Consider the following 24,926-nt stretch of genomic DNA (forward strand, 5'->3'; position numbering starts at 1 on the left):
TGATGATATTTAATCATTAAAATCGTTATAGTGACTTAATTGAGACAAAACTCAAAGTTGAGTGATTTTATTGAGAGAAATTGAAGTTGAGTGACCATTTTGAAATAACCATATAAGTTCAGTGACCAATGGTGCATTTAACCCCTTTTAATATATTATAAGGATTACAATTTATAACTTAAAAGTCTAGAATATATTTTCTAGGGTTTATGATTTATGAATTGGAGTCTAGAATTTTTAAATTATGGTGTAAAATCATAATATATAGAAAATAATGGCATATTAAGAATTAAGTTTGACGATTTGATTTAGTTGTAATTTTGGATTTATTATAATATTCATATATTTGACCCTTATTTATTCGCTTAAAGCATTATTAGGCCCTGGTCTATCCAAAACTGTATCATTTGGCCCCTAGCCTATTATTTAGTCATATTTGGTCCTTAGCCTTTGGTGAAATTTCATCCAATTTGTATGAATACTTAACGGGATCGTTATCTCATTGATAAATAACGATATTTTAACAGTTTAAAGTATTATTTGGCTCCTGACCTATCCAAAACTGTGTCATTTGACCCATGTTGACACTTAAACTTGAAACGTGATATTTCTTAAAAAAAATTCACATTATGTGGAAATAATTAATTAGATTAAAAAAACAAAAAACAAATCCTAAACTAAAATCTATTAAGTTCAAGTGTCAAAATATCGTTACGTATCAATGAGATAATGATTCGGTTAAATTTGAATCCAAATTGGATGAAAGTTCACCAATTTGGGATAGATGAGGGACCAAATGTGACTAAATAATAAGTCAGAAGCCAAATGGCAAAATTTTGGATAGATCAACGGTCAAATAGTATTTTAAGCCATTGAGTAAATACAGAGTGTTTTATGATAAGCGGGAACTATCAAAATTTGAAGTAACAAGTATCTCGTATGATTATGGGTGTTAAAAATAAAATGAAATTAAAGTGGCTCTTTTAAAAGTATTTTTAAACTTTAGTGATGATAAATGCAATTAACCTTCTCAATTTTTATCATCAATCGATTCCGATTTTCAACTTCCATCACTCTTCAAAAAGACATCATTCGGTGCATTCACTGGTTAAAACCCGATCAGAAACGTCATCACCTCCGGCTCTGTACTGTCAATATCACTTATAGCCGCCGGCGAAAACTACTCCACTTTCACTATTTCTCAGCACTCTTAATTAGGTGAGAAACTTGCTATCTCTCTCTGTCTCAGCTACACCAGACAATTTGAACTTTTTCTAGGGTTAATCAGGGTAAGAAATCCCCAATCTCTTATCTTCTTCCCAATCTTTTTTTCTAGCAGCTCGAAACGTGAATTACGATAATTGGGAAGGTAACAGTGTAGAGTGGAGAAGAAAAGGTAACAGAAAATGAACAATAGTAGCCAGAGCCAACAATCAGGTGATGGGAGGCACGATGATGATGCAGCTCTCACCGAATTCCTCTCTTCCTTGATGGATTACACTCCTACTGTATATCCCCTTTTTTTTCTCTCAAATACTTCGTGTTCGTCCGTTCAGTTTGTTTGCTTGTTTGTTTTCAATTTTGATGTATTGTTTTGCAGATACCCGATGAATTGGTGGAGCATTACTTGGCCAAGAGTGGGTTTCAATGCCCTGATGTTCGACTGTAGGTACTCCTTTCTTTCTCAGTATAATTTCAATTTCTTCTTACTAAAAATCTTTTAGGACACTATGCAATTTGGTTCACAATTTTCTTATAGTTTCTTTACCTGTTCATCTCTTTTGTTTTTATTTTTTTTTTTTGGTTTCAGCATGAAGTAATTTACTAGGGCTATGATAGATCTTAGTTAACTTTATATAGTAATTTTCAGTTTTATTTATGCAAGTTTCATGAGAACTAGTTATGAGATGCTATGTTGATTTTTCTTATCCTTAAAGAAGTACTTGAAGATATCTGAGTCAAGCAGTGTGCTACTTAATGGGTTGCTCTTAGGGCTTTTTTTGTAATTAGTTTTAGTGGCTTTAGTTTTTATTTTTTAAATTGAGTTCCTTCCTGACGTTCTGTTGGAAGCTATTAAGATATGGAATGTTCAAGTTTTTCACTGACAACTTTCTTAATCTGTCCTAATTGCCTTACTGATCAATTAGATACTCAGATTTGCTTTTATTGAACCTTTTTTTTGACAAACTTTTATCGAACCTTATACAATTGGTTTTGGTGCGGTTATGCTCACAATGTTCTCTTTCTGCAGAATTAGATTAGTTGCAGTTGCTACTCAGAAATTTGTTGCAGAGGTTGCGAGTGATGCACTTCAGTATGTTTCTAATCTCTCTTCTTCTTCTTCTTTTAAAAAAAGAAAATTTTTTATGATACCCTTTCATGGATTTTGATTTGTTAAGATTTTGCCTCTGATTTAAATATGTTTGAAATGTACCCTTTCAAGGACGAAATCATCATGCTTGGCGTTCGGAAATATACCCCTTAGTGGATGGAACTTCGATTGTCTTCATTTTGAACATGGAGTTTCACCCTTTCTTGGCATTCAAGCGCGATGCTGTCCAATAAGGGGAACATTTTAACAAAATTAAAGTTATCCGGAAAATCTTACCAAATCAAAGTCCTACAGCCAAAAGTCAAAATTCGGCCAAATAGAGTGGCCAAAAGTAGGAGTGAGGTCAGAACGGTTACAAAGACAGCTGTAATTCTATACAGCTGGATAACAAACTACACTAGAGGCCAAAATAGCATACCTACTAGCTACGGCTGATACAGCCTGAGGGAAACAAAATACTATGACAGAATAACTAAATAACTGACTGTTAAACTACTAATTATAGACCAATAAAATCCAATTATCATAATTAGTCCTTAGACTTCTTTCCCTTGCGCTGATATGCAACATAGTTTTTGGGCCTCATTGACCTTTTCGTTTCGGTTAATAGCAAGTGGATTTATTTTTTTCTTCTTTTCTGAAATTGGTTTTGGATGTATATATTCTTACAGAGCATTTAGAACAAGTAAGCATATTTATTATACTTGCTTGCTAGAGTAGAAATAACAGTCATATACTTCCGAACAAAATTGTGGTTAAACACTGTTGCAAACATATTCTGCTCTTTAGGGCATACACAATGGGGGTTAATGAAAACTCATTAACCCCCTCTTTTAGACTCAGTCGATTAGAGTGAGTCTACTAGAATTAGACTCACATCAACCGCTCGGTACTTACCTAGCGGTTGATGAATGGCAGCCTTTTCATTTTTTTTTATTAAAAATAATATATTAAATTAATCGGTGGGTCCATATGATTGAGTGGTTGTAGAGTTTTAACTATTGTAGGGTTGTTATGGGTCCACGAATAGGATCTTGTCATGTCTTTTCACAAGTAAATCCTTGATTCCATTGCTTTTCATGTTTAACTGCCTATCCTTGAAGCTCAATTTGGTGATTTGTAAGAGATCACCCTAACTCTCTAATTCTGAATTTTTCTCAAGATTAAAGATTGATTTCTTATTGAAAGTCCAGAAGCTCGAATTGGAGAAGGGGTTCATCTTCATCGTCCCCCAGGATCCTCTTGTTCTAGCCTGCAATAACAGAGTTGTGTCTGTTTTGTATTATGACATGGTATCAATTTTACAAATTCCTTTCCTGTTGTCCGTTGGTTGATGAAATTTTTTTCACATACATGAAACCATCCCAAAGAATCCTAATTCCATTATTGGAAGGAAATTTCGACATGTATTTATTTAAGGATGATTGCAGCTCCTTGTGCAACAACTTCAGCTTGACAAGTTTGGAACGATTTGGCCTGGACTGATTGGTGGCTATCTGTGATCACACATTCTTCAAGTCTCTTTTCCAAGCTGTTGTCTTTAGGAATGATTGCCTCTCTCTGCATCTGTCACTGGATGTTCATTCAATGATTCTGATTGCACTGGTTTGTGACAGATGTTAGTTGTGACCCCTTCAATCTTTTTTCTGTAATGCAAAAGTGCGACTCTATCAAGAGCCGCAATTTCTTAATTTCATCTTTAAGTTTAATCTTGGCTGTCAATTGTTCGATCTCTCCCATGACGACGGACTCTGATACCAATTTGTTATGGGCCCACGAATATGATCTCGTCACAGATCTTTTCACAAGTAAATCCTTGATTTCCCTTGCTTTTCCTGTTCTTCGAACCCGCTTATCCTTGAAGCTCAATTTGGTGATTTGTAGGAGATCACCCTAACTCCCTAATTCTGCATTTTTCTCAAGATTAAGGATGATTTCTTATTGAAAATTGCTGCCTCTTACAGGAGACATAAAGACATCAATAGGAAAGAGTTCTGACTTCGGAAAACTAGTATTTAGAAAAATGACTAGGTTATATTTTCCTAAAATAAAATACTACTATAAGTCTATAACTGTCTAAATAAGATATTACTGCTAAATAAAATAATACTTGCCTAAATAATTATGGTAAAAGTAAATCTGCCTAAATAATTGTGATAAAGTAAATCTGTCTAAATAATAGGAAAATAACGTTTACTTGATCTTTTTCCATAACAAGGGTATAGTCTAATGAAATGAGATTTAACGAGTGGGTCCCACAATGGTGATATGTCGCTGATGTGTCATCATTATTGAGTTGTTGTGAGTATAATGCATTGGTGATGCTCTTATATGCAGATGGGTTGATTTTCATATTTGTTTTAACAATTGGATAGTAAAGTTTCTCTTATTCACCAGGGTATCAATCCCAGAACTTTAGCTACAATATATATAGTGTTGGCGAGGATGTAAAGACGGGTTATCATGTCAATTATGTAATCTTTATATTTCACATGATTAGATATGCTATAAATGAGACAAAAATTGCTATAAATGAGACAAAAAATGATAATCATGTCAAATGGGTTGTTTGTGTAAATTGTGTTGTCATGTCAAAATAATTATTGTATTCACTTATACACCGTATTGTAGGCAATGCAAGGCTCGTCAAACAACAGTTGTCAAAGATAAAAGAGACAAGCAGCAAAAGGTGCTAAATGATCCAATTATTATTTTGTGTTTACTTATGTAGATTTATTTTACCTGGGCTAAATATTTTTTGTGAACAGGAAAAACGCCTGACTTTGACCATGGAGGACCTTTCCAAGGCATTGCGTGATGTAAGTACTTAAATATTTGTAGCATTTCTTTTTCTGGAAAGAGCAAGTTTTATTTTGGTCCAATGAATGCATCTTTGAGAATGATGATTCTTGGGTTATACTATATTATTACTCGGCTTAAACCATACAGATGCCTTAAAGTTGTCCATTTTGGTCACTTTGCCCCCCCGAACTTTATCTGGGGTGAAATGCATTTGACTGTCATTAAAGTTTTAAGTCTTTATTATTTCATAAAGGTCACTAGACTTTATTTTCTTTTAAAAAATATCACTAAATTTCATTAAAGTTATTCCGGCTAATTTTTATACAAACTTCACTTTAATATTGACGTGGGCCACGCCGCACAAAATACAGTTTAGTATATGTCAACTGGGCGTCATACTAGACATGTTTGATTTCATGGATAATGTTGCAGCCAGATTTCTGCCAGGTGGCACATCCTGAGACAGAAATATTTTAAAATCACATCCTTGTTTGATGTGACACTTAGTTGGCACATAGTCAATTGTATTTTGTGCCATCCCAGGATTGAGGTGAGATTTTATATATAAAAATTGGTCGGAATAACTTCATTCAAAATCAAATGTGAAATTCTTTGACCGAAAGAAAATGAAGTTCAATTACATATATGAAACATACTTCAAAATTCATTGACTGTTGGTGCAATTTACCCCATTTATCTGGCTAGTGGTGGGATGGTGTTCCTTTCTTAATCAATAGGCTTAATGCATAATTACTGGCCTAACTTGTATTTTTTTGTGGTTTGACTCCCGTACTTATATTTGAACCTATCACACGCTTAAATTTGTATTCTTCGTTTGGCACCCTGAACTTGTCAATTTTGGGCCTGTGACTCTTATTTGCTGCTTTGGCACACTTCAAATTAGATTAGGCATGAAAAATGAATTTTATTTGAAGTTTGTCAAATCAAGAAATAAGGGTTTTAGTTTTAGAGGCCCAAGTTCAGGGTGTGAAATGACAAAAAGTTGCAAGTTTAGAGTGTGTATGTACAACGGTTAAATGCATCGTTGTTCACTAAAGTTTGGGCTTTGTCTCAAAATGGTGGACGAACTTCAATTTGTCTCAATAAAGTCATCCAACTTTGCTTTGTGTTTCAATAAAGTCACTCTGGTGGCTTCAGATGAAAAAGACTACCGGAATCACCCAACTTTGGTTTGTGTTTCAATAAAGTCACTCTGGTGGCTTCAAATGAAAAAGACTACCGGAATCACGCAGATGGAATTTCAGAAACAACAATCCTTGTGTATTACACACATGATCAACAGATTGCTGGTTGGAATAAATTATGAGTGAAATTTGCAAAACAAACACAGTAGTTAACACAAAAACAAGTATAACAGTGAAATATAAACACGAATAATCAAACACATTAAAGTACTCTTAATCTAAGAGCGATTCCGATAGTCTTTTCGTATGAAGTCACCGGAGTGACTTTATTGAAACAAAAACCGAAGTTGGATAATGACCATTTTGAGACAAACCCGAAAGTTCAATGACAAACGGTGCATTTAACCCAATTGTACAGGGTGTCAACCGGAAAAACGGTGTATAATTATATATTAAATTAAACATCAAAATTTGGTAAAACAAGTTGAATTTTATTTATACTTTATTTACTAATATGTATTTATATCTTTATTGGTACCAAATGAGAAGTACGGCGTTAATGTGAAGCACCAGGAGTATTTTGCTGATAGTCCATCAACGGGAATGGATCCTGCAGCAAGAGATGAGTAATCTTGGCTTCAATTTAATACCTATTTTCGTTATAAGTTTGACGAAAAAGATGTTAAATTTTCAATAGAATGTTTAGTTTTGGATTACAATACTGATCTATCTTCATTTTTATTTTATGTTCCCTTTGCTGTGTGTCCATCCTGTATGATGTTTAGGAGAAACAAGTAGGGGCTGTAATGAGCCGAGCTGCTACTTGATAAAAACTTGATCATGTTCGGCTCGATTTATAAACGAGCCAAGTCTGAGCATGATGAAACTCAGTTCGGTTATAGGTTCATGAACAAGCTAATCAACAAGCTCGATTATTTTTTTTAATAATATATTTCTATAAAGACGGAAATGTAAAACTAGGTAGTTTTGTGTGAATCTTTATTTAGTTTATGCTCCCTTTGCTGTTTGTTCATCCTATATTTAAATCACTGTATGATGTTTTTATAGACAGCTTGTAATCCATTTGATAGAATAGCATTTAGAAGAAACAAGTAGGGCTATAGATGAATCGAGCTGCTCGTGCGGCTTGATGAAAGTTCGACTGTGTTCCTCTCGATTTATAAACGAGCTGAGATTGAGCACGATGAAACTCGGCTCGGTTTTTGGTTTCATGAACAAACTCATCAACAATCTCGATTATTTTTTAATAATATATTTTTATAAAGGCGGAAATGTAAAATTATATAGTTTTGTGCGAAACTTTATTTTTATAGGTTTTAAAATTATATAGCTTTGTATTAAAGAAATATGATTAATGAGTTGTTCGTGAGCAAAGTTTCTAAACAGAATTAACGAGATGCTTGCGAGCAAAACTCGTGAACAAATAAACGAGCAGCTCGTGAGTAGCTTATGGATAGTTTGTCAATTTTCTGATGAGCTGAGCCAGACTAAAATTTGGTTCAATTCGAACTCAGTTCGATTGAAGCTCTAGAAATAAGTGGCATTAAAACCCAATGTGAGTTTAGTGGGTTAGTGTTTTATTGAGCAGGCCAAGAATCATTTTTTATTGGTTTTGGGCTGATATGCCAATTTTAAACGATACTAATATTTAAAATTATCGTTATACTTTCTCATGCGTGTCACTTCAATGGAGATAATGAAATTACAATTTTCACTCGGAAATATGTCTCGAATTTTTAATATATTTACATGTCATTCTTCATAAAAGAGTAAAATAAACACGTCATTTGTAAATGTATTATATAAACTCAACACGATATTTTCGCAGTTGAATGTTGGTTATATTATTTTTGGATTCAAATATTTTATTTGTCGGTATCATTTATACTATGCGTTGAGGTTTTTTTTTAAGGTAAGACAAGGTATTTCGTAAATCATCATCATATTTCACTTGATTTGCTTTATCTTGTCATATTTTAATAAATTATAATGGAGGGAGACTAGCAATATTGACAGTTAGGCGTAATTTTACTCCTAACGTTTATAAATGATGCAATTATACTTTTAAGATTTATAAGTTGAATTAATTTTATCTCGAACTATAATTACGCTCTACATAGTTATGAATATTGTTATTTTCACTCCACGTTATTTGTCACTCATCAACAATATATTATTAACACTTAAAAATTGTCTTGTGTGTACATGTATTTATGATCTAGTGTAGAACACGAGATAAATTTTTTGATTTTTTAAATTTATTTTCATGTGAATACATGTGTTTTTGATCTGTTATTGATGAGTGATAACATGATACACAAGTGGAGTGAAGATAACGAAATTCATGACTATGCAGGGTTTTTTGTTAATAATAATTCAAATTTGTTCAACTCTCAAAATTTAAGAGTAAAATTGTTGCATAATCAGTAAAAAAACAATAGTAACTTTTTTAATACAACTTTTAGCTATGTAAGTAGTTCACGAACTTTTAAAAAGAAGGGTCAAATACATGAATATCATAATTAAGTATAAAATTACAACTAAGTCATTTCACTAAATTTAATTCTTAATATATCATTATTCTCTATATATTATGATTTTACACTATTATTTAAAAATTCTAGACTCCAATTCATAAATCATAAACCCTAGAAAATATATTTTAGATTTCTAATTTATAAATTTCAATTCTTAAAGTATATTAAAAGTACTGATTTTACTAGTTTGACATAATCCAAAATTATGATTTGACAAAGTTGTAAATAGTTTTTAAAATATGAATTTCGGTGTAATGGAGGGAGAGTAGCAATATTGACAGACAGACGTAATTTTACTCCTAAAGTTATAAATGATGCAATTATATCTCTAAGATTGATAAGTTGGATCAGTTTTACCTCAAACTATAATTATACTCTATATAGTTATGAATATCGTTATTTTCACTCTACGTTATTTGTCACTCATCAACAATATATCATTAACACTTAAAAATCATCTTGTGTGTACATGTATTTATGATCTGGTGCAGAATACGAGATCAATTTTTTGATTTTTTTTAAATTTATTTTCATGTGCATACATGTGTTTTTGATCTGTTATTAATGAGTGATAATATGATATATAAGTGGAGTGGGGCTAACAAAATTCAAATAATTCAAATTTGTTCAACTTTCAAAAGTAAAATTTCGTTAATAATAATTCGTCGTCACTTGCAAAATCAATATCTTTTATGTTGATATTGTAAATTTGGTCTGTTAACGATCTCAAATTGAAAAAATTAAAGTTGTTTACTATTAAATTTTCTATAGAATCACATTTTTTATTTTCGAAAATCACCATTTTAGATCTTTCTCTCTCCTCGTCAAATAACACCTAAATGGTCAAACCAAAAAAAATAAAGAATTAAAGTTGCTTAAATTATTATCAAATTTTTTAAATTTTCTATTTTAACGTCACTAATGGTTAAATTAGTAGTGTCAACACAAAAATCCTTATTTTTGCAAATGATGGTACAGTTCTTATTCGACAACAAAAACTAGCTATCATTCATCTGCAAATCAATATGACCACATAAGTTATATTTTGAAATTAACCCTATTTATTATAGGACCCAATAATAGCAGTATATAAAAGGCATAACACTCATTTGGTTTCCTAAACTAAAGTTTCAAAGTTAATTAAGACTTTAAACTATCAAAACTATCAATCGGAGTCATTGAACTAAGTAAAAACCATCACCCTGTCCTAAAATCAGAACCTATGACTATTTGATATGGACTTTAATAATCTATGTCTTGGTTCAAAATGAATATGAAAAAAAAGGGTCTGAAATTGTTTAACCCGGTGATTTTCGATGAACTCTCAATTGATGATTTTTGCTTAGTTCAGGAACTTAATTGATGATTTTGATAATTTAAAGTTGTAATGACTTTAAAATCTTAGTTTAGGGAGCCAAATGGATATTATAACTATAATTTACCGCGATTTATATTTGACATAAGTTTTTGGCAAAAAAAAAAAAACATTATTAGGTCCCGGGTCTTTCTTTTTTTAGTTCATTAAGCAAATGATCTTTTATTTGGATACATCAAGCTCTTCATCATTTTTTTTTTGTCTCATTAAATCCTTGATGATCAAATTAGTAAGTTGTGAACATCTAATTATGTTAAAAATACGTTATTAACTTCATCTTTATTTGAAATTATTAAATATATATATATATATATATATATATATATATATATATATATTTTACAGTTTGAATTAAGGTTTTTAGAGTTTTTCTATAACCGCATTACACATCCAAAACTGTTTTCAAACAATAAAAAAATACAAATTTTGAATGCAGGTGCAATAAATAACGGTCCGTTAACCGAATTTTATATTCAAAATTACTTTTTTGGTCATCAAGGGGTCAATCCAAAAATAAATGCTTAAAAACTTATTGTATCCAAATAAAATATTAAGAACTTAATGAATCAAAAAATAAAAAATCAGAGACCTAATGATGCTTTTTTGCCTAAGTTTTTTAGTCAACCTACCAAAAAATGTCGACAGTTGCGGGGGAAAATCCAGTGCACCTCAAACTACGGTGGACCCTTTTTTGGTCAATGACGGGGTTAATGGGCAAAATCCATTAGTTATGCAATGTTTACTATGGGCCTAATTATGGCCCAACAGGCTTTTTACATGAAATTATGTTATCTATAAAAAATAGAATTAAGTCGTATTTCATAAAATAATTATTAATGTCACTATTTTCTACGTATTATAAAGAAAGTGTGATTTTAAAAGACTTACTGCATATTTATACCCTTAAACTTGACAAGTTTTACCTACTGGCACTCCAAACTTTTTAAATAACATATCACACGCTTATAGTTTGTTTTAAAAACCTATCACACATCTATAGTTGGCATTAAAAACCTATCACACATCTAAAATTGGCTCATTGGGACCTCATGCACATAAAATCGTTGATTTGTCATTTTTGACATATGACGTGACATACAAAACAAACTAATACGCTTTTCTTTTTTCTATAGCACTCACATGTGACCTCGTTTGTCAAAGATGACAAATCACGATTTTGTATCTAAGAGGTCTGAATGAGTCAACTTTAGGTGTGTGATGGGTTTTTAAAACCAACTATAGGTAATGATTTACTTAGTTTGGTATAATTCAAATTATTACTTAACATAATTGTAGATATATTTGAAAACTTTTTTTTTTTTTGTAAAAACTGTTAGAAAACAAGGCTATCTAGACTGTCTAGACCCCTTAGACGCTCGAAACCGAGAATCCTCCTCGATATTTTCCGATTAGTCCACCTCGGTGTTTCTTTGGCTCCTAGACGATTTTTAACTATTTGGAGTCGCCTACACCGCCTAGACGAGGATGAACAAAAATGTTTTTTTTATTATGATTTTTTCTGCTTTATTATAATTCACTTTTGCATTGTTTCAATGATATTGTTGTTGAAATATTGATATTTACATATTTTTAAAGTTATATGTAACAAATATACGTATTTTTCTATATAATTTTTATTGGCCCTGTTTGGTAAAGAGCGTTTTTGACAAATTTTAGAGGTTTGACCACTGAAACCGTTGATTGCAGTGTTTGGTGGAGAGAGTTTTGGGAGAGAGTTTTGGGATGAAAACGCTAATTTAGAAAAAGCTCCTAGGAGCTTTTTCAATTATCGTTTTGGAATTTTAAAATTAATGGACTTCTTTAACCCTAATAGATAGACTCTCTCTTTTCCTGCGCCAAAATTAATGCCCTTATTCGTCTTTTTGCACAAACCGCTATTATCAATCAGCTAATTTTTACCAAACAGGTCTACACAAACAGCTAGTCAAATCAGCTAATGTAATCAGCTAACAGCTAATTCCCAAACAGTGCCATTGAATTTATATAACAATTTGTATAACAATTTGTTGATTAACAAATAAAAGATACAAAATACAAATACTATTAAACAAATTCATATGGTCAATAATCAGAAGCTAAAAGACCACTATAAGAGATGGAGAGATGCTTTCTGTTAATAGAAGGGATGAAGAGGCTCTTACAGACCGTTTGGTATTCTATTGGGATATGGATACGGATAAATAGTTAGGATCAGGATAAAAATATGATAGTCGAGAATTATTATTTAATGTTTGGTACGTGGGATATGGATAGAGATGAGGATAAAATAATACATTTTACTCTTTTAACCTTATTTAAACTACCTAACATTAATTTGAGAGATAAGATGGACTTTTCCATCCTATTAAAACTGCAGGAGTTTATCCCACCTCCTTATACCACCCTCCTTTTGTGTATAGGATTTGAGGGATAAGACGTATTTTTCTCTCTTAACTCTCTAACCTATCTCTAAAACAAACATGAGATAACTCATCTCAGTTTTTTATCCATGTCCCCGTGTCTTTATCCCCTATAACAAACACCCGTTAATGATTTGAGAAGCCACTAAGGGACTGTTTGGTATAACGTAATGCAAACTACGAGGCTGTTAGAGATGCTCTTTGATCCCATTTTATTACACATTTGATTACATTACAAAATAGATTAAATTACAAAATTGATTAAATTACATTGTATTATAACACACTAAACAGACCGTCAGTGATTTGAGGAGTAACTAAGACATTGCTAAAATTGATTTTTAACACTCTATAGGGATGCAAACGGAACGGTGCGGGGAATGCATTTTCGATCCCCATCCTCGACTAGTCAGAGATTCCCCATTCCCATTCATGTGAGTTAGGGGATAGATCTATCCCCCGTCCCCGCGGGGATCCCCATCCTTGTTTAAAAACATCTTTTTTCCTATTTCACATCCCTATTCCCACGGAGAATCACCATTTATATTTTAAAAAAATTAGTATATATTTTTTTCTCTTCCCCTTTCGAATTTTCGGTTTTGTTCGAAAGAATGACAGCAATACTATACTTTTAGTTTAGTTTAGGTAAGAAAAAATATTCATTTAGTTTTGGCTAATATTTTATTTATCTCATTTAATTTTTAATTTGAAAATAATTATATTTAATTTAAGTTAAATGTTATAAATTATAATATTTAAAGTATAATTTTAATTATAATGGAAAATAATTGGAGATCCGTCGAGGATTCCCTATCAGGGATTAACGGGGCGGGGGCGGGGATCCCCACGGGACGGGGATACCATTCCCCATCCCTGACCCATGGGGATTTTTATCGGTGATTCCTCGTCCTCATCGGAGCGGGTCACCGACAGAGACGGGGAATCTCCGCCCCACTTGCATCCCTAACTCTCTCTCTTTAAGTTTTAATTAGGGCTGTAAACGGGGCGGACCGGGGCGGGGATTGCATTAACCATCCCCGACCACTGGTCTATTGGGGATTCTCCGTTCCCGCCCCGAATAACATATGGAGAAAATTTTGGCTACCATCCCCGTCCCGCGAGGAATCCCCATCCACGTTTAACTTTTAAATTTCTTTACTTTTTTTTTTAATTTTTCCAAGGTTTTGATTATTTAAGATTTCCATCTTCGCGGGGAATCCTCATCCCCTGTGCAGACATTACTTATTAACTTTCATTTTTTTATTTTATAATTTCTACTTTTAATTCCATAGGTTTCGTTTTAATTTTAAACCAACTTAGTTAAAACTATTACTTAATATATTTTAGTTTATTTTTAGAATATATTCCATTTTAAAGCAACTAGATTACAACTCAATATTTTTACTTTATTTTTTTTTAGTTTATCTCAATCACATGTAGATTTTTTTAGTTTATTTTTTTGATATTCAGGTATTTAGTCGGGGATCCATGTTGGGCACATTCGGGGACGGGAACGGGGATAGAACACTTATAACCATACCCGCCCCGTCCCCGACTATCGAGGACAAAATAAACACCATCCCCGCCACATGGGGATCACAAACGGGGATTCCCCACCGGGTCTCCAACGGGGATGGGGAATCCCCAACTAGTTGACCGCCCTAGTTTTAGTTTAAAAACTCAACTAAAAGACAGTTGGAAAATACTCTAAAATATTAAATTTGGACCGAAGCGGATAATATTTTTCGTGATATTAAATGTTACACGTATTCTTTCTAACAATCATACACACATGATGAAGTGACTTGTCTCAAAAAAAATATAATTCAGGTATTGGAATCTTTAATTGTCTGCAGATTTTATAAATTCTAAAGAATTAGAATCTACAATATTTGTATAAATTCTCTTCTTTGATAGCAATTGCACTAGAAGCCACATTATCGTTAGGATCCCCTTCGATTAGTCAAATTTTATACGCATATTTAAAAAAAATTCACATGTCTTGTTGTTAAATGATACGAGAGAATCCGTGTAAAAGTATTCCACCGTCAGAAGAGAGTTTTTCTTTTTCTGTACCTAAAGTAAGACCGAAATATGATTGGCGTGAAACCAGTGATCTGCAACCACATTCCAATGTCTAGTTTTGGACATAGTAGTACGTATTTGAGAGTAAATTACGCTAGACGTGTGTAAGTAATTTGATTGTGACGTCGTATTCTTATTTATAGGGAGCCTATGGATGAAATCGCCAGATAGTAACTATTCTTAAATTCCTAGGAAAATAGCTTAAATGATGGACGTATTTTAGACAATTTGAAATATACCTTAATTCCAAGCGAGATTGAAGGATCCTATATAATATTTAATTGGTCCACGTGTTTAAAGATAAGTTTTTTTCCTATTTAGTTTGATCTGACAGCTCCCTTTAATCCGGACATACTTGTTAGCTATACATTGATATTATTCGCATGATATTAATAAATATTTTGGGGGGGGAAATCATTTGGTTATAAAGGTGACAAAATTATATACGATCTGATTAGACGACACGAAATCGACATATAATTTTAATATTTGGATTTATCTTATTAGTAGGAAGTGTGATATTTTTGGATTGACAAACAATTTTTTTTTCTGTTAAGTTAGGATTGATCAGATAACTCGAATATAATGGATATCTAAAATTATTATTCAGTTCTTTCATATTTTTATATGTAACTTTTATTAATAAAAATAATAAAATTATAATTATTACCTGCAATTGCAAAAATACGACTTGAACCTTTCATGATTTTATATATCATCCAGGAATAGTAAAATTATATATAACTTGTAAATCCATTATAAAAATCCAACATGATATATCACACAACTTATTAATAGTTATTAACATGGCAATAAAAAAATGATATAAAATATTTAAAAATATTAATATATATTCTAATATTTTTAAATCTCACAATTAACATATACATACATAATAAAATTAAGGTTAATTATAAATATCTATCCTGTGATTTGATCGATATGTAGACCGGTATTTGTAATATTTTTTTTTGCAAACACAATCATATGGTTGCAATTTTTTTTATTTAATCAAATTTGATCAATAACGACCTCAAAATAAAAAATTTCAAGAATTAAAGTTGTTTAGTATCATATTTACTATGAAATAATATTTTTAATTTTTCAAAATCATCATTTTTGGAGCTTTCTCTCTCTAAACATTATATTTTTCTCTCATAAAAAAAAACAACACTTAAATGACCTCAAACCTATAAAGTTCAAGAATTAAGGTTGCGTAAACTATCATTTAACTCTTGAAAATTTTCATTTCGAGGTCGTTGTCGACTAAATTCTGACAAAGTAAACTCAAATACAAAGTTTTGCAAACCACATGATTGCCTTTACAAGAAAGAATACCACAAATATCGGTCTGCAAATCGGTCAAACTACATAGTAGTTATTTATAACTAACCCATAAAATTATATGTGATCCAACAGACCCAATTAGATTTACACGATTATGAAAAGAATTTTTTTTCTAATGTTCAACTAATATGTATCACTATAATTAATCAAGTTTTAATGTATTAAATTGAAAAATTAGATGATAAATCAATGAAAATAGGAAAAAAAATCAAGAACTCAAAGATATTTTTCCTAATTAAATATGTGCCATGATTGAAAAGTTTCACATGAGTAAATTTTAATTCCCTCAAGTGGGGAAGAGTTAGTTTTAATTCTAGTGAAAGATGTGACTTGTCTTGGGAGAATATAATCAATGTGAAAGATATAAATGGAAAGAATCGGATCTTTAATTCTTTGCAAATTTTAGAAAAAATCAAAGGAATAGAATCCATATTCAAGAGCATGTGTAAAAATTCGGTTCTTTGGTAGCAATTAGAGTTAACGATTATCGGGGTTTGTGTCCAGTGGCGGAGTCAGGACTTAAATCTCGGGAGGCTTTTCTGTATGAAATTAAGATTTTGATTCTCTAATGATATTTATATATAAAAGTTGTTTTGGATTTTTTTCAGTATGTTCATTGTTAACAAGTAATTGATTGAGATAAAATATAAAAATACCTAAATATCACCAATTCAAATCGTTAATTGAATCCAATTCAATTCGATTAACCAATTCAATCAAAATAACTAAAATCCTTAAATATCACTGATTCAACTCAATTCACCAATTTAATTTAATCAAAATCCCTAAACTAAAGTCTCTAAATATCAATAATTCAATTCAATTCAATTCACCGATTCAATCCAATTTAATCCACCAATTAAATCAAAATCCCTAAAACCCTATCATTTCAATTCAATTTCATTAAAACTCTAAACTATCACATTATCAATTCAACTGAATCAAAACTTATAAATATTAACAATTCAATTAGGGAATTAAACTCTAAATTAGAAATCCCTAAATTAATTAGAATTACTAAAGAATATTTACACAAACAATATATTAATAATCCTCAATATAATAAATAAATTATAATGTAAATTAAAATAAATAGAAATATCTAAATTATACCCTAAATTAGAAATCTCTAAATTAAAAATCCACAAATTAGAAATCATAAAACTAAATCTATAAATAAAATAATCAATAAAAAAATCTTACAAAAGTTGGAAGTTGAGAATAGAAAATGGTTGGACAATTGAAATTTTAAAAAATATTTGGAGCAATTTTTCTAAATCCCTACCTTTTCTTGCGTAAAAGAGAGTAAGAAAAAAAAATGGAAAGGGACAAAATTGCTCTTTCCATCTTTTTTTTTATATTATTTATTTAACCTACACAAAATGATGTCGTGTTGTGTAGGTTAAATTTAAAAAAAAAAATAAGGATGGAAAGGGCACCCTTTCCATATGAATGAAGAATATCTTCTTCTTCAGCCGTCATGGCTGGAAGTCTTTGGCGGAGCCAGGGTTGGAAACCCCCTCCCAGGGGGTTTCCGACGGGGCCGGAGGGTCGGCTGACCCTTCCCGCTTCTGTCTTGTGTCGTGTCAATTTTGGGTTTGTGTAAAAATAAATCAACCTTAATCCAATCTAAAAACTTTTGTGTTAACATCATGTTAACCTAATCGGGTTAGTGTCAATTTCATGTCGTGTTTTTGAGTCACGTGTAATTTTACTATACATGTAAATTAATATTGACTTTTAAAAATATAGGAGGATATGATACTATTTTTAAACATTTTATGTTATTTTTGGATAATATATTAATAATAATTCTAAAAGTCTGTTAATATTATGTTAGATGTCATGTAATGTGTTTATAGCAATACAAGAGGTTCGCGTCGTGTTTGCGAGTAATAATTATAATTTTATTTGCCTTCATTAATAAATATGATACGTAAAAATATGAGAGAATATAACATAATTTCAAATATTCATGTCATTTTCGGGTGAGCCTGTCAACCCTAACCAACCCAAAATTTCCGTGTCAATTTCATGTCAACCCAAAAAGGACATATTACCTATTAAGCTAAACTCAAACACTGAATTGTGTGTCGATTTCATATCGTGTAATCAGACCATATATACTTTTGTCACCTTTAATAGCAATTAGATTCGATGGGGGAGCAACCGTTTCCGTAAAGAAGAGAAAGGGGAAGGGGGAGGAAGATGAAAGGGTGAACGTATTTTGGTAAGGTCACACAAACATAGTCTAGATATGTAGTAGGTTGAGTAAATGAGTTAAAAATATAAATGGGTCTCCTATTTGACTCAATTTTATAATTTTCCCATTCAATAATCATATTGAGGTTAACAGTTCAATGTTCCTTAAGGAAGTCTGATGTTCCTTGGTGGTGATGGTTGAAACTCTTTGAGGTTAACGGTTGATGTTCCTAGATTTTCCTCGATGTACATGTTACAGTGTGGGAATGGTGTTCTTTCCACAAACACTCTGATGCTAAAGTCAATAGACAATAGACATAATAATTGCTCTGCCTATGTCTCTGCAAAAACCAACCCTTATAACATTAGATGAAAAGCTATTTATAAGGTTAAGAGTGGAGGTTATTTTTGGAAGTTAAACCATGTATCACGTTGAAGAACGTGGATACAAGAGAAATTGATGGTAACTAAAAGGTAAGATGGAAATTACCTTACTAGAAGTTACCTTCCAATGTTGGCAGTTGGCCTCAGAACCATATTTCACGTTATTAAACATAATTACAGTTAGAGAAAGATTGCTAACTGCTAAGAGTGAGGCAAATGGTTAACATGTGTATATTGGTTATATCAATAACGTTACAACTGATTCTCACAATTTACAATCAAGCCCCTTAAATATTAAACTAATATAAACTAATCTTGTAACTATTAAATTAATAAAAAGTTAATCCTATATAACTAACCACCTACTTCGGATCAGGTTGTTACATACACACAACTTACGACCGGTACGTCCCTGAACCAACACATCATACGTGGAGCAACGACTCCCATGCCAATTTTAATAGTATGATCCAATACTATGCGAACATTGTCTCCTTAGTTCCAAATCCAACTTTTGGAGTTCACGACTTTAAAACACGCCTACATATACTATAATTAATACACTTTACTAATAAAGCACAATCACGCTCTCTTCATTCCCGGTTTGAAATTAAATTCATTTCTTCTCTATTGTGATTCCTTAGAATAGCTCCTTTCTTAAATCTTTGATCTCGACCAGGTACGAATTCAAGATTCACTAACATAAAGTGTTTGTGGTAGTCTTTCATGATTTATGGATGCTAAATTGATATTATTTCAGTGTTTTTACATAAAAAATTTACTCATACACAATATTTATGAATTTTTTTTTTACTCTTTTCAACAACCAGTAGGTGCACAACCCCCTAACTCCCCATGAATCCATCCTGATCTCGACGCTACCCACTTCAAACCGGGTGGTTAAACCTTTTCACTCAAAACAACACTATGCATGCATCATAGTGATCCCAAATTATCAACTAACTTACTTTTTGTATGGAATGGTCCCTTGTACGTACATATATGGCCAACCAACCTTATCTACATCATAAGAAGCATATTACATTATAATCATAAAAAAAAAAATCAAAACTTTATACTTAATTAATTACATCATAGATCCACCCCAAGTTGGAGAACATCTCTCTATATATTTATATTTATTTATTTAAATATTGGATTTGTGACAAAAGATTCCAACACTAAATCTTAAGAGACTAAGAGTGACTTATTTTTCAAATTTAATTAATAAAGTAGTTTAGAAGCATAGCATAGTGGGAATGAATTTTCCCTATAATAAGTGCTTCATCCACTATTTGGTGTGATTTATATATGATTGATTATCAACAATTTCTATGATGGGATATGATATTATTCTATTCTTTTAATTAATTTCTAGAAGATATGTATATCAAAATTATATTATATAATAAGGTTTTCTTTTTTTGTTACATTTATATAATAAGGTTTTAATTTTGATTAAATATTATATTCATGGAATTTTCATAACAGGGTCGCCACAAACACTTTCTTTTAGTATTAAATTATATTGGTTAATTAATTAAAGAATATATTTATTGTGTGTTTACATTAAATATTGACCACTTTGGGTGCATCCAATAGGCCTTTTAGTGGATAATTATTTCACTATATGTAAGAAAGTTCATCCCAATACATAACCAAATGATTGACATCCTCAATTTTGGAGTTAATCTTGTTTAAAATAATTTATTAATCACTTAAATTTATTTACAATAATTTATTAATTTTTTAAATTTATTTAAATTAAATTTTTGGTTTCTGAAGTTGTTTATTCTTTTATTTTTTCATATAGCATTTATCATATCATTTTAGACAAATTTATTACAAATTTAATAAAACAACCTTATACTTAGGATACCAATCAATTTTTTAGACCAAATTCAGAAACTTATAATCTATTAATTTTATATATTTTGAGGAATAGGACCGGATCCCAATTATCTTTTTAAAAATGAGATAAGTTAAAAAAAATATCTCTATTATTTTTAAAAGTAAATTCATCTCATGATATAATTAGGGTTTAATATTGACAAATTACATCAATTTCAAATATTTATAAGGAAGCTTTCTCTTTAGGGTGCCTTCTCTTTAGTCATGCATTTTGTTATTTTCACTATAAATGATCAAAGACACGAGTGTACATGACACCATGCGAGTCTCATCTTATTCAAAAAAGAATTGATAAATCAAAAAAAAAAAATCAAACTATTTTGTCAAATTTAAAGGCACTATTTCCCCAAACTTGTTCTGAAATAAAAATAAACCAAATTCTTGCTTTCTGAGTAACTCATATAAATTTGGTACAAAACAATGTATGAATAAATGTTTGAATTTTTTTAATATTGTCTGTGATTGACTCAGGTTACCAAAGTTAAGACCTCAAATGTATCATTTATAATGTTACAAATAAAATTACTATTGACCAGTAACGATAGGAGTATTTTTTTTGTACTTGTTGTCTTTGAAAATAGGGTTAATTTCAAATAACTGTTCTATGGTTTTCAAGTTTTTACAGATCGGTATCTATGTGTTTTTTTGTTACAAACCGAACATTGTGGTTTGTAAAATCTTTATTTTTTACTGACTTTGCCAAATTTAGTCGATAACGACTTCAAAATGAAAATTTTCAAAAATTAGATAATATTTTAAGCAATTTTAATTCTTCAACTTTTTAGGTTTGAAGTTATTTAGATTTTTTTTATGAGAGAAAAAAATTCTAAAAATGATGGTTTTGAAAAATTAAAATGTGGTTTTATAGTAAATATGATATTAGACAATTTTTTTTAAGATGAAACTAAACAACTTTAATTCTTGAAATTTTTCATTTTGAGATCGTTATCAGTCAAATTTGGCAAAGCCAATAAAAACTGAAAATTTTGCAAACCGCATGATTCATTTGTAACAAAAAAAAACTGCAGGTATTGATCTGCAGAAAAAAAAAAAAAAAACATGAAACCACGTATCATTTAAATCAACCCTTCAAAATATTATATCTATAAGTAAAAGATTAGGGTTGTTAAGATTATTGGAAAAGATAAATTTTATCTCCATTATTTAAAATAGCTTGATTTTGACTTCATGGTAAAAACTCTAACTCAATTTTACCTCATGATTAAAAACCTAGTTTAACCTAATTAGAGACAAATTCCTTGAGAAATGGTAATATTGACCTATTGGTTTTTAACCATTAGAACAAAATTGGATATTTTTTTAAGGCTTAATACATTCTCAGCCCCTCTAAGTTGTTCCAATACTATAACTGACCACTCCCCCCTCCAAACTTAGACTTGTGACAACTAACTCAATCGACTTGCTTATTTGGAACAAATAACCACTCAAATATGGTTATTTCGAGAGTTTTTTTTTTTTGCCTTTTAGTTAATGTATCAGTAAGATTAGTTAAACGTAACAAACGATATTTTGAAATCTTTTATTTTTGATGTAATATTATCTTTTATTTTTGATGTAATATTATGTTGAATGTTTGTTTTTTTGGGGTTTAGGGGTTATTTGTTTCAAATAAGCAACTTGGGGAGTTATTTGTTCCAATTGAGCAATTTGAGGGGTTATTTGTTCCAAATAAGTAAGTTGAGGGAGGTAATTGTCACAAGTCCAAATTCAGGACAACTTGAGAGCCCGGGAAGGTATTAAGTTTTTTTTTTTTTTTAACAAAGAAGACAAATTTAAACTTTAATTTTAGGAACAAAATTGACTTTTATCCACATACATTGCATATATATCAACTACTAGTTAGAATGGTTAATTTAATTAATTGAGAACCTTCACTTCAAAAAGGAGGATTATGATTAAGAGGAACATATAAGTACAAAAGTGGAATCTAATCTATGACGTTTAAAGAATTTTAACTTATTTTATTTATTTTATAAAATGATACTCTATGAGTTGAAGAATAAATAAATTAAAAACCCTATTGGATATAAGTGGAAGATGGAGAATATCTTTATATATTGACATTTAACCAACAAGAAAATAATAATAATAATAATAATAATTAGAAATAAAATAACAAAATAGACACATATATACTTGATTTGAAAGCTTAGAGTATAGTTTAATGAATGACTAATCGAGAAAAGTGGAATGCATGAACTTATACTAAAGTAAAAATATATATGTATGAAAGAATAATATATATTCCAAAATTAAGTGTTCAAAAATAATTATTATACTAAATGATCTCGTATAAAACGAATCAGATACGTGATATTATAGGGGCTTTTGATTAACTGCTACATGTTGCAATTTAGACTTTCAGATCAACCAGGAAGCTTCTGGGGAACATTTCTCCTGTAAGGGAAACCCCATGCGGCTAGGTTAGAGATTTCGCATTGCGGAGGACTTCTTGCAAAGCCAGACTCCTAATATGAGAAGGAATAGTAGCTGACAAAGGATTCCTAGAAGAAAAAGAGTTCGGTCCTAGCTCTATAAATAGACATGTATGGTTACATTCAATGATATGTTAACACTACTATCTCATAACTAGTCCTTACTCTTCAACCATTCCAAAACACCTACTGACTTAGGTATCAGAACGGGTTTACCGGACTCCGGACTCCATCTAACATTTGCTTCTGTTTTATAGGTTGACTCCGAAAGCAGTGAAAGATCCATGATTCACTGGCTCTCGTGATTTATGGATGCTAAATTGATATTTTTGGTATTTTTACATAAAAAAAAAATAAAAACCCGTATAAAATTTTCATTACATTTTTAGCATTTTCTAACGATCAGTGGGTGCTCAAGTCCCCTCAAACCCCCCTCTCGTTCCGTCCCTGTCCGAAAGACTCGACATGACATTCAGAGCTTCAGTCATAAATTCAAATACCCTGTTGTCACTAATATTTCTAATTATGTCTTAATACTTACAACCATCTTATTTACACCTCAACTCGCTCAAATCAAATATCCAATTATCTTTTCCAAAAAAAAAAAAAGTCCAATTATCAATTAAAATTTTAACCATGTTATTAAAATTTTAATTAATCTAAATTATCCAACACTAAACTACGTTAAACAATTAAATGATTAATACAGTATAAATTTAGTGAATTGGCCCAAATCGAGACAAAAAAAATATTATTTTAAAGAGGTTATTAATTTATCGAGTATTAATTTATGAAGGTTTTACTGCACCAAATTAGAAAAAAAAAAAGATAAAATCAAATCTCAATTTATCAATTTATTTGTATTATTTCAACCCTAATAATTATTCTTAAAACTAGATCAAATAAACGAGTAAGAACTAATCAGAGATACATGAGGAAGAATCGCCGGTGTAATGGAGGAAGGCGGCAAGCACAACACGATGGACGGTGATGGACTGAACTGCCGAAGATGAGGAAAATAGGAGGAAGAAGGTGTCGGGTTTCTGATGTAGATTGAAATCGACTGAAGGTTTTAATCGTAAACCAACAAAGAATACAAACTTCTCTAGCTAAACTAGAAGGTTGAGTAAACCCAAATGGATAGAAATTCTTGCTCCAATGGAGACTTAAGTTTTAATTCATCAAAAGTTAGTAAACATTACAAAGAGGAGGGTTTAAATACTCTCCAAAATAACAAGAGAAAAGACCAAAAACCCATGAATAGGGTTTTGGGCAAAGCATGTGCATAAGGGTAGGATAGGCAAGAAAAGAGTTCATGGTAGTTTAGTAATAAAGGGTTGGTGGCAAAACAGTAAATAAACACCAACAGTAATGGTCCCCCTCTTGGCAAGAACTTGGAAGAGAAGTATCCTCCCCAGCAGAGTACGCCTCGCGCCCCAAGGATTACGCCCCGCGTATTTGAGTCTCTAAACTTGGGGACGCTCGATGATGCTCCTTACGCGTAGCGTCTACGAGACTACGCCCCGCGTAGTTGAGCTCCTGAACTTTGTGGTTCTGCGTGTTGGACTCCACGCGTGGCGTCGCAAGCGTACGCCCCGCGTACTTGACCTCTTGAGATAATTCTCGCTCGGGGTTGCTACCCGCGTCCCGCGTACTAGTCAGGATGCCCCGCGTCCCTGAGTTACTTGACACTCCTTCGGAGACGGGGCTCGCCATGCTTTGCGTCTTGCTAGGCACGCCCCGCGTGCTCTGTTGATTGTCTTGGCTCTCGCCTTCCTTTGGTGGATTCTCTCGTGTTCCGCCTCGATCCGGATTTGGGCTTAGTGAAAGGATTCCCTCATCAATTTCTTTAGGGTTGGGGCTTGAGTTGCGACAGAAAATGAAAAGGGGAACAGACTGAATTTTTACG

At 31.4% G+C, this 24,926-nt stretch overlaps 1 protein-coding gene across 2 annotated transcripts; it reads left to right on the forward strand.

The window, feature by feature from the left end:
* The first annotated feature begins 1,056 nt into the window (after positions 1-1,056).
* Positions 1,057-7,227, forward strand: LOC136203447 (transcription initiation factor TFIID subunit 10). 2 transcript variants are annotated; one of them, XM_065994607.1, is made up of 7 exons: positions 1,057-1,218; positions 1,337-1,508; positions 1,601-1,665; positions 2,252-2,314; positions 4,964-5,021; positions 5,101-5,151; positions 6,829-7,227. In XM_065994607.1, the coding sequence occupies exons 2-7, from the start codon at positions 1,407-1,409 to the stop codon at positions 6,907-6,909; spliced, it is 420 nt and encodes a 139-aa protein (XP_065850679.1). In that variant the 5' UTR covers positions 1,057-1,218; positions 1,337-1,406; the 3' UTR covers positions 6,910-7,227. The 2 variants fall into 2 exon arrangements, with proteins under 2 accessions (XP_065850679.1, XP_065850678.1); XM_065994606.1 differs by having other exon boundaries at positions 1,058-1,218; positions 1,340-1,508.
* Positions 7,228-24,926: the final 17,699 nt, after the last annotated feature.

Source organism: Euphorbia lathyris, chromosome 8 (assembly GCF_963576675.1).
Source record: "Euphorbia lathyris chromosome 8, ddEupLath1.1, whole genome shotgun sequence".
Lineage (NCBI taxonomy): Eukaryota > Viridiplantae > Streptophyta > Magnoliopsida > Malpighiales > Euphorbiaceae > Euphorbia > Euphorbia lathyris.